Source organism: Triturus cristatus, chromosome 9, assembly GCF_964204655.1.
Source record: "Triturus cristatus chromosome 9, aTriCri1.1, whole genome shotgun sequence".
Lineage (NCBI taxonomy): Eukaryota > Metazoa > Chordata > Amphibia > Caudata > Salamandridae > Triturus > Triturus cristatus.
The window spans coordinates 146,062,845-146,078,284 of NC_140592.1; the positions used below are offsets into that span (position 1 = coordinate 146,062,845).

Below are 15,440 nucleotides of genomic sequence, written 5' to 3' on the forward strand. Positions count from 1 at the left end.
TAGCATCCTGTGAGGCCACTCGTTCGCCCCATGCATCTATTAATTTTGATTCCTTATCAGGAGGAGGGGTGTCGCCTGTAGTCTGAATTAGCTCTCTTGCGGGCATTAGATACGACAAGAGAGTCTAAGGGCAATTGTCCCCAAATATACACAGGGTCTGTAGGAGCAGGTTTGTATTTTTTGTCTACTCTCTGGGTCAGTATTCTGGCCCTGACTAGGTCCTTAAAAACCTCGTCTACGTGGTTTATCATGCCTTTGAGCATGGGCAAAGTATTAGTGGATTTCTGAGAATGTGTGAATGTCTCCACTAGAAAATCCTCCTCTAGAGGGTCGCAGTGTAACTCCACCCCATGGTACTGACAGCCCTGTTAATAAGGTGTGTAAAGCCTATATTATCATCAGGTGGGGAGGGTCTGGAGGGATACAGGTCAGGGTCATTAGTGTGATCCAGATCTTTATTGTAATCTTCCCATGAATCAGTGCCCTGTGGAATGTCTTGTGGCTGATCCTCGTCCCTGTCCCCATAATCATCATCCTGTAGTTCAGGTGAAAAACGGGGTGGTGGTGAATTTGATGGTGTGATTAGTAAATGTGGGTTAGGTAGAGGAGAAGGAGGTATGTAAGGGGGAGAAGGGTTAGTATCCATGTCCTCCTTTTTCAGAGGGATAGGACAGTCCTCAGAGATTCAACTTCCGTTTTTTTGGAAGAGAGGCTGTAAGTTGTCCAGTTTTGGGGTCGATATGGAGTCTTTTCTGTTTTGGGTCCAAAACTGTATCTTCGGATGGAAGTTCTTTGGAAGGAGTGTCCTTCCCCTTAGGAATGGGTTTTGCCGTGGAGGCTTTATGAGGATCCTTGTGCACCGAAGGTTCCGAGTCCGAATGCTTACTTTTGGTGCGTTTAGGACCTGAATCTTTAGGAGCGGGATGTTTCCGCTCCAAGTGTTTTGGTGCAGAGGATGACTGCTACTAACTTTTAGGTTCTGAAGATTTCGGCGTGGACGATTTCGGCTCCGAAGCTTTTGTCGGCTCCGTAGCTTTCGTGTCTTCTGTGCCAGCAATGTAGGGAGTGGCACATGAGGCGGCTTATGTTTCGGTGCCGAAGGTGGTGTTTCGGTACGGGAATGGGGCCGGCTCGAGTCCGAGCCGGAAGGCTTGTCCTTATGGTTCCTAGCCGGGCATTGGAAACTTTTTGTCGGTGTCGACCCGAGCTCGAGAGCAGGGATGATGCCGGAGCCTTAGTCTTTTTGGGGTGTGTGGTCACATGGGGATTTGTACTCACGGTACGTTGACCCAGGGTGATGTTCAGGTCGTCCTCCATGTCGGAGACCAGTTCTTCTTCTTTGACCTCTACGTCTGTACAGGAACCCACTGAATCTTCTCCAAAGATGTCCGGTACGGAGCCGCTGTCACTTTGCATTTTGTGACGTCAAGCCCAACGGACACGAAGAGTCTTTTTCGATAGACACGCTTCGCAGTCCTTCTCGTCGTGTTCCAGGGATAAGCACAGGTTGCAGACCTGGTGCAGGTCCGTACGTGGGAACTTAGAACGACACCCGGGACATAGTTTAAATTAAGCCTGTTCCATCGACTGCTGGCGTGGTCGACACTGGCCCGCCTCGAAGTTCTCGATCAAAGGTTTTACAAATTTACGATGCGCGTCGAGTGGGACCCGCGATCGAAAGACAATACCATCGAGGGTAGAGAGGTTCGAAACCGATACCGAACCGGAGTGCCGCAATACACATCCGAACCCGATGGTGGAAAAAAAACAATCTAAGGATGGAGTCGATGCCCATGCGCACTATCACCAAAAGGAGGAGTCACCTACCGCGACTCACCCAACACCAGATGGCGATCTATGCTAACGCATATGATCTACAGCTCATAAGCCTGGAATATATAATTAAGCAAAAGTTTACATGAACATGAAATGTATATACAAGTTGAATTTAAATTATTTTTCAGAACATCTCCAACAATAGGACACAGCACAGGTAAAGCTGTTGCATACCTTACTCAAAAGCATATCACTGCTGGGCAACACTCACCGTAATACACAACAGAGAACCATGAGGTGGGTGGGTACATTTGCTGGATTAACCATTGCTGGTGTGTCTGATCTCATGCAGGCCAAGAAAGCTCTCATTCTTCTGTTCTTATCTTCCACAGCTTTCCCCAGCCACAGCTTTTTAAGGTTTGGACAGGTCCACTCCCGAAACGCAAGAGCTTCAACGAGTTCAGGAGTCTGAGGTGATTTTCCTTTATAAGCCGCCCACTCTTTAATGATGACTGGATAATCTACAGAAATCAAGTTGAATGTGTCAGTGGTGAACAAAAACCATTATAACTAGTTTTACGCAGGTCATATTTGGTAACTGGTACAAATGTAATTTGTGGATAATTTACACTGAAAAATTGGTGCTGTTAAATAACACAGACCAAATCATATTAGTAAAAGGGGTGGGAATGAAGGCAGAGGGAGTTAGAGGAGGCCAGTTAGCCAGAAGTCACAGGAAGTAACAACAAGCATTGGCATAGCCAATAGGTCTCGCCTTTGGGACCTTATAAGTGTTTAGTTATCCAGCACAATATCCTTGGTGCAACAACATCAACTGTTGCATGGCTAAACACTTATAAGGTCCCAAAGGCAAGACCTATTGGCTATTCCAATGCTTGTTTCATAAATGGTTGAGAGCAGAAATTCCGAACTTAAAATTCAGGGAATCTTTCTCTTCAGAGTGATTCCTATGTGGAGGATACACATTTTTAGGGGCTAGCTGTTTCGAGGGGCATTGGGTCCTGGTGTCTCTGGTTCTTTTCAGACGCATTGTTTCCTTCCCGCCGGGTCATTGTTTCCACTGGAAGCCCTCTCTCTCTCTCTTACAAGGAGCATTTGTGTCGAAGGATAAATGCTTTTTAACTGTTTTTACGCAGGGGTGCAATTTTGGTGGCAACGTTGTTCGTATAAAAATACTTCATCCACTAGGAGGTTGGCCGCCTAACAAAAACAGCAGTTCACTAAGGTTTAGCTTTTAACGAGGAACGAGCTAATATTTATAATGCATGCGCGCGCCACACACCTCTTTTCTTCATACCGTTTTTTTGTCCCACACTCGCGCTTCTGTACTGCGCTCCGCTTACAATTAGGAATTTACAAACAAGCTCTAACCTGGATCACACCGGAAGCGCAATGCTTTACAACCCGACCTTTTCCGGTGTGCCAACTACTGCGCAGTTCACTATTCTCGTTTCACGCCGTCCCTTGTTTTCGCGAAGCTGGTTACGTCGCGCATGCGCAGTTACAAAAAAAGAAATCTGAGCTTGTATGAAGCTAGAAGCCATAGTGCACGCCGGGAAGAAGTATTAATGCTCCCGTGCTTTGCTCACTGTAACAGGTAATAATAAATAAAAATGGTGCAAAATTCGCTAAGCTCGCTGATGTTTCTTTCACGCGTTCAGCGTAATTAAAAAAGACTGCAGTTACTGACAAAGTTTGGTACTTTTTTTACATTTTATTTGTAAATATGTACTTGGTCTTTTAAAGACATAGAGTTCTCGAATTTTAAGGATTGATAGACGTGAGAAGTATTTAACTTACGAGGGCATCCTGCCCTCACATAGCCATTTCCCTGCCATACTGTCCCAGCACGTTAATGAAGTAACTCAGCCCACCTCCCTGCTGCACCCCCGCAATGCATACCATGCTAATCTGCAGTACCCCAAGGGCCTGCATCCTCGACAGAGAATGAGCGTAGCCTGCCTCCCTATCTCAGCCCTCCCCGCGGTGTCCCGCCCAAACCAGCCCTAATGGTACCGCTCTCTCTGTGCCCTTTCAGAGCGGTCATCCCTCTCTAGCCTGGCTCCACCGAGCCCCGCTCTAACGTGGGTTTATACAGTGCACGCGCATGTTTGTTTGTTTCCAGCCGATTCGGTTTAATTTAAGGAGACGTTGCTGTTTCACGACAAGCTTCAGAAGGGTCACTAATTGAAGTGAACTTTTACAATTGCACTTGAAGCGCACATATGGAGTGAAAAGAGCGAAGGAAGGGGGGAAAAAGGGGACCCACAGAAAAGGAAGCGAAAGAGCGAATGGAAGAGGACGACAATGTGAAGGGGTGCGAGCAAAAGAATGGGCGCGACGGAGCAGAAAGTCAAAACCCGAGAAAATAGTGAAGGGCATGGTGAGGAATGGGTGATGGAAAAATGGTAAAAGGAGGAGTAGGGGAGTGAATTTAGAATGGAAGAAAGGAGAGAGAAAAAGGAGAAGGAGAGAAAGGGAAAGAGAAGGACAGGAAGGGAGGGAATGGGGAGCGATAGACTGACAGGACGAAAGGACGAGGAAACATTAACTAAGGGAAAGAGTGAAATGCGGAGGGACTAGAGGAAAACACTGGCAGGAGGGGAATAGAAGTAGAAACAAGTGCGCGCGCCTCGCGATCAAAGTAAAAAAAAGTTTGGCGAGAGGCAGCAGGGGGAGAGGATAGAGGAGGGGGCCTGCGCCTGTTTCCCTTGCGGAAGCGAACAGGAACGATCTGTTAATTACAAACAGATGGTTTGAAAGCTCGCTCCCACAAGGGAATCGCCAAACGTGCACACGTTGCCATTGAAAGCAATGCAAACTCGTGCACGTTTTTGGCCCAAAAAGCGAATCGATATCAAGAGGTTTTCTCCTCTGCAGCGCATGCGTGCTGCGTAGGCGAGACCTAAAAAAATGAGATGCTTAACTGTATTCTATTCTTTAAGCCTCTAAGGTAAACATTTTTTAGAATTATTTCCAGCTTTCTTACTAGTCCTTTCCAATTTTACTCTTGTGGCATTCTGAAAACTTGTATTAAGGAGTCATATTTTGAACATTGTTACAACTGTGAAACAGATACTGCTACCTTTCTCCTTTCCCAACTACAATGCTATAGTCAGACTTTTAATAAATTTGGGCAAAAGAATGGCTGAGCTTTTTATTCTTATCAGGACTTAAGCGAGTTCTGGGATGTGCAGTTATGTGCTACAAGGCTCTAGTTTTCTGAATTCATGAGGATGATTGCATTAAATCTTTCACAATACCACAGCAAATTACCTCAAACTGCAAAACATGTGTTGCTAAATTATTGAAGCAATGAATGTTTTTCAGTGAAAAACACCATTAAAAAAACTAAAATCTAGAACTGATTTAGATAACTGTCCATAGAATTCACACAAAGGTGATTTTGTTGCACTGCATTAAAAGAGGCTCCGTGTACCTGGCTTTCCTAAAAATCAAAAATCTCAATGAGCCAGATTCACAGGGGGCTGTTGTAAATGTAAGGCATTTGTTTCCACAGGGATTTTCAAATATTTGAATTTGCCGACTATAATGGGATACAAGGTTCCAGTGAGCAGCTATGAGGAGTAATGAATCTGTTGAAAATATGTTCCGGTATGTTGCACACAAGCAGAGATTGTAATCTTAATCCACTTTTTTAATGCAAATAACTAGCACAGAAAGTTTGATCAAGACTATCGAATATGCTACTTACCAGTATGCATCTGTTCTTGGCATGTAGGGCTGCTGACATTCATATCTGTGCATAGATCGCCGCCTAGTGTTGGGTCCGGATGATTGCACATTGTTGTCCTGGAAGAGTCTTCGAAGTATCACGAGATAGGTGGCTCCTCCCCTGGACTACAGTGCGCATGGGCATCCCCTCCATCCTTAGATTGTTTTTCGCCATTGTGGCATAGATGGAGTATAATACAGTGAATGATGACCATGCTAACCAGTGATTACTGAATGCTACAGCTGCTACAGGCGCCGGGGAGGAGGGTGGGCGATATGAATGTCAGCAGCCCTACATGCCAAGAACATATGCATACTGGTAAGTAGCATATTCGGTTCGAGGCATGTGGGCTGCTGAATTCATATCTGTGCATAGATTACATAGCAGTCCCTCCCTTTAGCGGCGGCTGCCCGTGCCAGCTGCAGCAGTCTGAAAAAGAGTTTTGAGAACAGCCTGTCCTACAGCAGCTTGCTGTCTTGAGTGTACATCTACACAGTAGTGTTTGGTAAAGGTATGTATAGTGGACCATGTGGCTGCTCTACATATCTCCTCTAGAGGAATATTTCCCAGGAAAGCCATGGAGGCCCCCAATTTTCGTGTGGAGTGGGCTCTTGGAGGAATCGTTAGTGTGCGCTTAGCTTTTTGATAGCCAATCTGTATACACTTAACGATCCACCTAGATATTCCTGCTTTGGAAATGGGGTTGCCTTTGTGCTGTGGAGAGAAGGCAACAAACAGTTGTTTTGTCTTCCTGAAACTTTGTGTTCTATCAATATAGTACATGAGAGCTCTTTTGATATCAAGTGTGTGGAGCATTCTCTCTGCTACATTCTCAGGATTAGGATAAAACACAGGCAGTTCTATGGATTGGTTCATGTGGAACTGCGAGATTACCTTGGGCATGAAAGTAAGGTTGGTGCGTAGTACTACCCTGCTTGCATGAACCGGTATAAATGGCTCTTGAATGGTTAGTGCCTGAAGTTCACTAACTCGCCTTGGGGAAGTAATGGCAACTAGGAAAGCTACTTTCCATGTTAGAAATTGAATCTCACAAGAGTGTAGAGGTTCAAAAGGTGGTCCCATCAGTCTGGTGAGGACCACATTAAGGTTCCAGAAAGGTGAAGGGGGGTGTCGTGGAGGAATCACACGTCTGAGTCCCTCCAAGAAAGCTCTGATGGCACGCACTTTGAACAGAGAGAGGTGTTGCCTATTCTGAAGGTAAGCTGCCAGTGCGGTTAAATGTATACGGATGGAATTGTATGCTAGATTGCATCGGTATAAGTGTAATAGATAACAGATAATGTTTTGCGTTGATGCATCCAGCGGATTGATGTCATTATTTTTACAATAAATGACAAATCTTTTCCACTTAGCTGGTAGTGGGTCTCCGTGCCTCCTTGACGATATTCATACATTCTGGAGGCAAGTTTAGGTAGCCAAATTCTAAGATCTCAGGAGCCAGATCGCCAGGTTCAGCTGTTGCGGATCTGGGTGCTGAATCTCGCCATGGCTCTGCGTTAAAAGTGTGGGTGTGAGCCGTAGCCTTTGATGCGGTACCACGGAGAGTTCCAGAAACGTGGTGTACCACGGCTGACGTGCCCACGTTGGAGCAACCAGGATGAGCTTCATCGAGTGTTGCTTGAGTTTGCGTGCCACCAGCGGTATTAACGGTGCTGGGGGAAAAGCGTACTCAAATCTGCCAGTTCATCCATATTGCATTGCCCTGCGACTGTGGATGTGGGAACCTGGCGGCAAAGTTTTGGCATTTTGCGTTTTCCATTGTGGCGAATAGGTCTATCTCTGGATGACCCCAGTGCTGGAAGTACGGTTGGAGTACTGATGGGATGTATTTCCCACTCGTGCATCTGGTGGCTGTGTCTGCTGAGCAGGTCTGCCATCTGGTTGTCTTTGCCCGGGAGGTGTTCCGCCATGAGGAAGATGTTCCTCTGAATGGCCCACTTCCACATGCTCTGAGCTAGATGAGACAACTGTGGCGAGTGTGTTCCTCCCTGCTTCTGTATGTAGTACATGGCAGTTATGTTGTCTGTTCGGATCAACACGACTTTATTGCACAGGTGCATTTTGAATGCTTTCATGGCTAGGAAGATTGCCATCAGTTCCAGAAGGTTGATGTGCATCTTCCTTTGCTGTGTCGTCCATAGTCCCTGCACTGTGTGATTGAGTACATGAGCTCCCCATCCCTGGAGAGACGCGTCCGCCGTCAGTATGATTTGTGGAACAGGCTCCTGGAACGGTCGGCCCTTGCAAAGGTTTTGTGGATTCCACCAATGCAGAGAGTTGTATGCCCGACCGCTCACCAACACTAGGTCTTTTAATTGTCCGTGGGCCTGATTCCACTGACGTGCCAAGCACTCCTGAAGCGGGCGCATATGTAATCTTGCGTGCGGGACTATGAAGATGCAGGAGGCCATCATGCCTATCAACTGCATAAACACTCTTGCTGGGAGTGAGTGTTGAGGTCTGAATTTCTTTATGAGCAACTGAATGCTGTTGATCCTGACTGAATTTGGTTGTGCCGTGGCTGCCAGAGTGTCTATGGTTGCGCCTAGGTACTGCTGTACGTGGTTGGGTTGAAGGTGGGACTTTGGATAATTCAGTGAGAAGCCCAGGCTGTGAAGAAGGTGAATGGTGTGGGACATGTGGCTGGCACAGTGCTGGGTCGACTTTCCCTGGACAATCCAGTCGTCCAGATAAGGATAGACATGTATGTGTTGTCTCCTTAAGTGTGCCGCCACTGTAGCCAGGCACTTGGTGAAAACTCTGGGTGCCGTAGTTACCCCGAAAGGGAGGACTTTGAACTGGTAATGCTAATTGAGAACAGTGAACCTGAGATACTTTGTGTGAGGGGTGTATGGGTATATGGAAATACGCATCTTTGAGGTCTAATGTTGCGAGAAAGTCTCCCTGACTGAGCAACGGTAGTACTTGTTGCAGAGTGAGCATGTGAAAATGCTCTGACAGAATGTAACGGTTTAGAGGTCTTAGATCTAGTATGGGTCTGAGAGATCCATCTTTTTTGGGGATCAGAAAATACAGTGAGTACACCCCTGAGCCCCGTTCCTTTGCAGGCACGAGTTCTATGGCTCCTTTTTGGAGCATACTGAGAACTTCCTGTTGGAATAAGTGCAAGTGCTCTGCGGACATATGATGGTGTCTTAGTGGTATGTTGGGTGGAGGGGACGTGAACTCTAGACAATAACCGTACTGGATAATTTCTCTCACCCACCTGTCTGTAGTAATGGATTCCCAGACTGGCAGGAACTGTTGGAGTCTCCCCCCGACAGGTGTTACGTGGTCGGGGGGCAGTGACAAGGCGTCACTGTTTGTTGGTGGCGGAGGACCTGGAGCTGTTGTTTCCACGGCCTCTGCCTTTGACGTTGTTTCCACGGTATCCACCTCTATTATTTTTATTATAGGTAGTCTGTGTACCTCCTTTAGTGTACTGCGACTGTTGGGAGTTTTGGCTTTTAGCTGGTCCTCTGTTGCTGGAGCGGCGAAAGGACCCAATGCCGAAACTGCTGTGATTGGAGAGCCCCCATAGACTTTGCAGTCTCCGTATCCTTTTTGAGTTTCTCTAGGGTGGTGTCAACTTCGGGGCCAAAGAGGGAGTTAGGGTCGACAGGTTGATTAAGTATAGTTGTTTGTATTTCTGGTTTGAATCCAGAGATTCTTAACCAAGCATGCCGTCTTAACATGACACTGGTGTTAATAGCCCTAGCTGCAGTGTCAGCTGCGTCAAGAGCGCACTTAATGGAAGCGTTGCTTATAAGCTTCCCTTCTGTAATTAGTGACTCTGCTCCTTCTTTATACTGATCCGGGAGGTGCTGTAGCAGTGTCTCTAGGATATCATAATGTGCCCTGTCGTATCTAGCTAGAAGTGCCTGAGTGTTGGCAATTCTCCAGATGTTAGCTGCCTGTGCAGCAACCCTCTTTCCTGATGTTTCCAAGACCTTAGACTCTTTGTCTGGGGGAGGAGCATCACCCGTTGTCTGTGAGTTGGCTCTCTTCCGAGCATGAGTCTAAAGGCAACTGTCCTTTTATGTAGGCAGGGTCCACAGGAGCTGGCCTATATTTTTTTTCAATTCTAGGGTTCAGGACTCTCGCCCTTGTGGTCTCCTTAAAAATGTCATTAGCTTGTTTGAGGACCCCCTTCAGCATGGGCAGAGTTTTAACAGATCTTTCTGAGGTAGAGAAGGTATCCATTAGAAAGTCGTCCTCAATAGGATCAGTGTGGAGCTGTACGTCATGATTGTTGGCGGCTCTTTCAATTAAGGCATTGAAAGCAGCCGTATCCTCCGTAGGAGACGTTTTCACCACATATGCCTGTGTGTCTGGAGCAGTATGTGGGTCCCCTGCATCAGTATTGTCCACCCAAGGTTGGTTTTGGTCTTCAGGGTCAGTGTCCATAGGATAAGTGCCCTCTATATCATCAGCATCCACATTAGAGTGTGTGGGTGAGAATGACTGAGGTTCTGTGGCACAATATTGAAGTTGTTCCACTAGAACTGGTGATGTGGTTCTTTTTTTCTTTAATGGAATTTTGTAGGGATCCATTGGTGTCTCTGTTACTATTTTCCGTTTGAATATGGAAAGTCTACCAGTATTGGCATCGATAAAGTGCCTGGGATCCTCATCGTCGTGAGGTATCGCAACAGCTCTCTTTTCCGTTTGAATTCCTATCGGTGCCTCGACATTTTTCTTCGGGTCGATAGGTTCTTGTGGGTCGAGACCCTTCTTGGCGTCGAACATTTTTGGTCGCACCGCTGGTGGGAGTCCGAACTTGATGTGCGTCGACGCGATATGAACCGCGCTGACCGCTTTTGGCTGCGGGGCCGTTTTTGCGCCAATCATGGAAGCTTTGGTTTGGATGCGTGATAACGACTCAGTCACCTTCTGCTTTACAAAGGGAGACTGTAGCGTGGATTGGACACGGTCCTTCGACGCCTTTTTCGTTGTGGCATCAAGCCCTGTACCAGATGTCGTTTTCTGGACACGAAGACTGGAATGGGGTGGCTCTCGAGGGCCGCTCTCCATATGTGTGTCGACGCTCCTTGGCGTCGATATTTTCGGGTCGGCAACCTTGACCTTGATCGTAGGTGCCGCCTTCGGCTCGACGTTCGTAAGACTCCTTTCGGCGTCGACAGCCTTCTTTGGTGTCTTCGGCTCCGAGGGCTTCGAGGCCTTGTTGCTGTGTAGAGACTCTTTCACTTTCGGTTTCGCTTTCGGTGCCGTTGCCTTCAGTTTCGATTCTCGTTGATCGAGTGATGGCGATTTCGATACCGACGGCTCTTTAGGATAGTTCGACGCCGGGCATTTATGCGGGGCGGAAGAACGAGAGGAATGATCTTGGGTAAGGCCTTGTGGCGATCCCGCGACCTGAGCCTTATCGAGTGTCTCTTTGGGCCCTGAGTGGACCTGTGGGTGTAGCTCCTCTTCAGAGCTATCCTCCTCGGCCCCCAGGGCCTCTCCGTCGTCTCCTACCTGTTCGACTTCATCTTCCTCTTCATCTAGAATATGTTCGTCCTCGGCATCATAGTCGGATTCACGCTCCGACGCCGGATCCGATATCTCTCCTTGAACTTCAAGGCCCACGACCTCCTCATCTTCGGTCCCGAATATGTTGTCCGGGTTTGGCGCTGCTTTCTGCGCCTCGAGCCGAGCTGCTCGACGAATGCGAAGTGTTTTCTTCGATCGAAACCTGGAGCACGCCATACAGGTGGCTTCGTCGTGGTTTGGAGAGAGGCACTTGTTGCACACCGGGTGCACGTCGAAGCGAGCATATTTAGCGTTGCAAAGAGGGCAACGCTTGAAGGGGATATTCGATGTCTTTGGTTCCATCGTCGATCTTGACCGGCTCTGACGTCGAAGGGCAAATCGCTAACTTCGAAGAAGATACTCGTCGCCGAACGAAAACGATACCGACGAGTAATAGGCCTAAATACTTTACAACGACCTGGCCTGTTATAGACCAATTTCACTGCTGGATTCCTTAGTTAAAGTGGCCGGGCATTAAGTAGACTCCAGTCATGGGTCGAGGCTGTAGGCATTATAGCAGAGGTCCAGTATGGATTTCGCAAAGACCTTGGCACCGTGGAACAGAGCTTGAATCTGAGTCTTTTAATGGGGAAATATACTCTGGTAAAAGAAGGGAGCCTTTTCATGTGCTTTGCCGACCTGAGCTCGGTGTTTGATTGCGTCAACCACATGAAACTTTGGCGCATCTTAGAGGACATGGGGGTTGAAATTCAATTAATTAATTTTTTAAAACAGTCCTACTCAGAGGCCCAGGCCAGGGTTCGCTATGGTAGAACCGGTGAGCTTACTGGTAGCTTCCCAGTTAGTAAGGGCGTAAGACAGAGATGCGTTTTGGCCCCCCTTCTCTTTACCCTCTATATTAATAGCCTGGGAGATACCTTACCCAGGGAAAGTTCAGACCTACCAAGGCTGGGCAAACGGTCAATTGGAACATTGCTATATGCTGATGATGCAGTCTTGGGAGCCCGTACCCCAATTGGCACACAAAGAATTGTGACAAACTTTGTATCTTTCATGTCAGATCTTGATCTCAAAGTTAATATTTCTAAAACTTTCGTCATGAAATGCAGTAAGCCCAGTGTTAAGTGTCGAGACATTCACATTAATATCGAAAAACGTAATTTTACTAATCACTTTACATATTTGGGAATTGTTTCTGATTACAAGGGTCCTTGAGCAATAGCTGCTAACTGCAGAAAATTTCTGTTGCCAAAGCTATTAGCGCTTTGATTATTTTCGCCAGGAAACTGGGAAAGCGCCCCATAGACAACCTGCTGGTGATTTATAAAGCCAAATGCGCCTAAGTCGCCCTGTATGGAGCTGGTATCTGGAGCCATTTAAATGTGGAGTCTCTTCAGCAGGTCGAGAATGGGTTCCTGAGGTATCTCCTAGCTGTGCCAAATAGCACGGCCACATACATCTGCCATGCCGAACTGGGGTTGTCGCACCTATCCGACCTTATTAAAACTCAGCCAATTTTATTGTGGCATAAGATGTGGACAGGAGCGTCCTCTGGACTTAACCGGGATGTTATAAAGGACTGTATGAACCTCCAACATGTACAACGTATTACCTGGCTTGTATATATCAAAACTTTTATGAACGATATAGATCACCCCGCGTTTTTTGACAATCCCGATAGTCTGTCTTGCGTTACAAGGAAGGAACTGAAGATATTATGTCTAAATCATTTGGAGTCGATTAGGCTATCCTCCAACATTATGAAACCTACGGTCGGAGCCAATCAATTGCTTTTAATTCGGGTGGGGATTCAACCTTATCTCTTATTTACTCTTAGTAACTATGATAGGCTATTACTTACGCGCTTGCGTCTAGGTAACTTTTTTCTTCTTTTTTTTTGGTCTTTATTTCGATCAAATCATTAAAGACATACATCAATAAAAGCGGTCTATTATATTTAACCATTAAAATCCATCATATGCTAAAATATATATTGAGCAGAATCACAAATATAAATCGATTATTAACAAGAATAATAATAACGTAGCAAATATGCTTGCCTAAAATCGTTAAAAAACAGTTAAAAATAATCCTAATTTAACGAATGACAGCACTAGGTCTGTAGTGGGAAGGAAGAAACCCATATACATGATCATTAAACAGAGAACCAACAATAAGCTCTATGATGCTAGTTCTGTATGAAAAGATATTCACTACTACAATGTCCTTATTAATTTTGCACGAATGGCCCACGTCCATCCCAGATATTTTGCTAATGCATTCGCTATAGGCTCACAAGTATCTGTCTCTAAAATCCTTAGTGCCTCTACACCCGACCTTGTACCAAAATTTAAACAGACTGGTTTGAGCCATCTGTTTCGGGGGGGCTTTGTATGCCGGGCAGGCAAACAGAACATGTGCGATTGTTTCCTTCTGCGATGGGCACACAATACAGTTAGCTTCATTCAGGTGGTGCCATTTGATTGTGAAGGACTTGATAGGGAGTGAACCCACTCTGAACTGGTGGTACAGTTTCCTATCTTTCGGTACAGTGATGAAATCCCAATAACTTTCATACAGATACTCTTGTTTATGCTCCAAGAAGTCCCTCGCCAACGTAGGACTCGTTCTAGGTAAGAATCGTTTCATCATGATCATGTTCCAATAAGCTGTCTAAAGCTATTTCTTGGAGGGAAAAGAAGGTGCCTGCGGGATTTTCCCATAACCTAACCATCCCCATATCACTCAGGGCGCCTTTAATCTTTCTAAACCAGTCAATCTTGCATGAGCAATCAGCCCGCCTGGTTTCAAGAAGAGCTTCTCCAGTACGCCACAGGTCTGAATCGGGCTATGTCCTCAAACTGATTGCACCTCAAATCAAGATAAAGAGGCGAAAGTAGGGTTGAAGAAGGAAGATATATCCAGGCTCTCACAAACTTGTTTTGAGCTATGGTCAGGGATGATAGATCTTCGAACCCCCATAACTCTGCCCCATATAGTACTGAGGTACTGATTTTAGTTTTATAAATTTTTATGACAGGAGCCACTGGTTTGAGGTCAATGAAGGCTGCAAATAATGTGCCCCCTCCTATAATTACCACCTTCCAATAAATGATTACAAACCTGAGAACCTGGTCGATAGTACTGGTAAGTGGCCGGAACCCTCCCTGCATTGGTGACGAAATCTCTGTTTCATCCATCCACATCTGGATTCTACATAAAACTAGTCTGGCAATCATCTTTTGGATGCAGTCGATAAGGCTTATAGGTCTATAGTTACCAGGTTTGGATCGATACCCCTTTTTAAAAACCGGGATGATCGCTGCTCCAGACCACGTCTCCGGAATGGGGGCACCACTTGCTATGGCATTAGCAAGTAGTTGGATATAGGTCGTCCAGTTATCCCCATCATACTTGAACAGGTCCGCCGGTATACAATCTAGACCCGGAGCTCTACCCTTTGGGATTAGTTTAATAGCTTTTTGGACCTCTTGTTTAGAAAAATGCAGGGTGGTGGTAGTGTTGGGCATTATAAATTGAACTATGCTATCATTGCTAGCTGCAAACAGGGCTTCAAAAGGAGAAGTCCACATCTCAGGTACAACATAATTTACAGGTGCTAAGTTTAATACACCGCTTCCCCATTTAACAGGATGCCAAAATGTGGTCAGGTTCTTTTCCTTACTAGCGTCAAGCAAGTTTTGCCAATGGGTTTCATCCCATTCCCTTTTAGCATGTGATAATACTTGCCTTACCCGGCCCTTGCCTTTTAGATGTCTTCCATGTTTTTTTGTCTAATAGCTCGATAGACTCCTATAAGCCTCTCTGCACGGTTTGTTATACGACGAGGCTGCTTTTAGGCATGGTTCTTTCCTTAGTTTCTTTGGCTTTTTTGTAAAAAAGGATTTAAATTTAAAGAACAGCTCGTTGTGAACCTGCAAAATAATAGAATTTATATCCTCCTGGGGGTCATAGTTTTGGAGAATTGCTAAGTGGTACTCAACTAATGCTTTCATTTGTTCTAACTGCCCTTCGTTAACTACAACCATAGCCCATTTGACTCTCCTGGAGTCTTGGTGAGCTCCACTTCAATTGTGGCCTTTTCTGTTTCCTGACGGTCATAGACGGAAAGACTGGGGACCTGCAGAAAACGAACTACCATGTCCTGTAGGGACGACCAGAATTCCATATTAAGAAATATGTAGTCAATCTGGATACTTTCTATGCCGTTATCAAAAGTGTGTGCGCCCCGCCTGTCTGACTTAGACCTCCCATTGACTGCCCTAATCCCCCGTTCCAGACATAGCCCTTTCAGTTGTAATGCCGACTCAGTCCATTTTTTAATGGGAGGAAGATCAAGGGACGGTATGTCCCATTGTGCATCAGTACT

General features: G+C 46.1%; 1 protein-coding gene across 2 annotated transcripts in view; it reads right to left on the minus strand.

Moving 5' to 3' along the window:
- The window catches only part of FAM120A (family with sequence similarity 120 member A), a 439,339-nt gene that overhangs the window by 152,950 nt on the left and 270,949 nt on the right, over positions 1-15,440 (minus strand). For both annotated transcript variants that reach the window (XM_085624582.1, XM_085624581.1), the window contains one exon: positions 2,048-2,297. In XM_085624582.1, the coding sequence (XP_085480708.1) occupies positions 2,048-2,297 (250 nt within the window). The remainder of the gene's footprint in view (positions 1-2,047; positions 2,298-15,440) is intronic.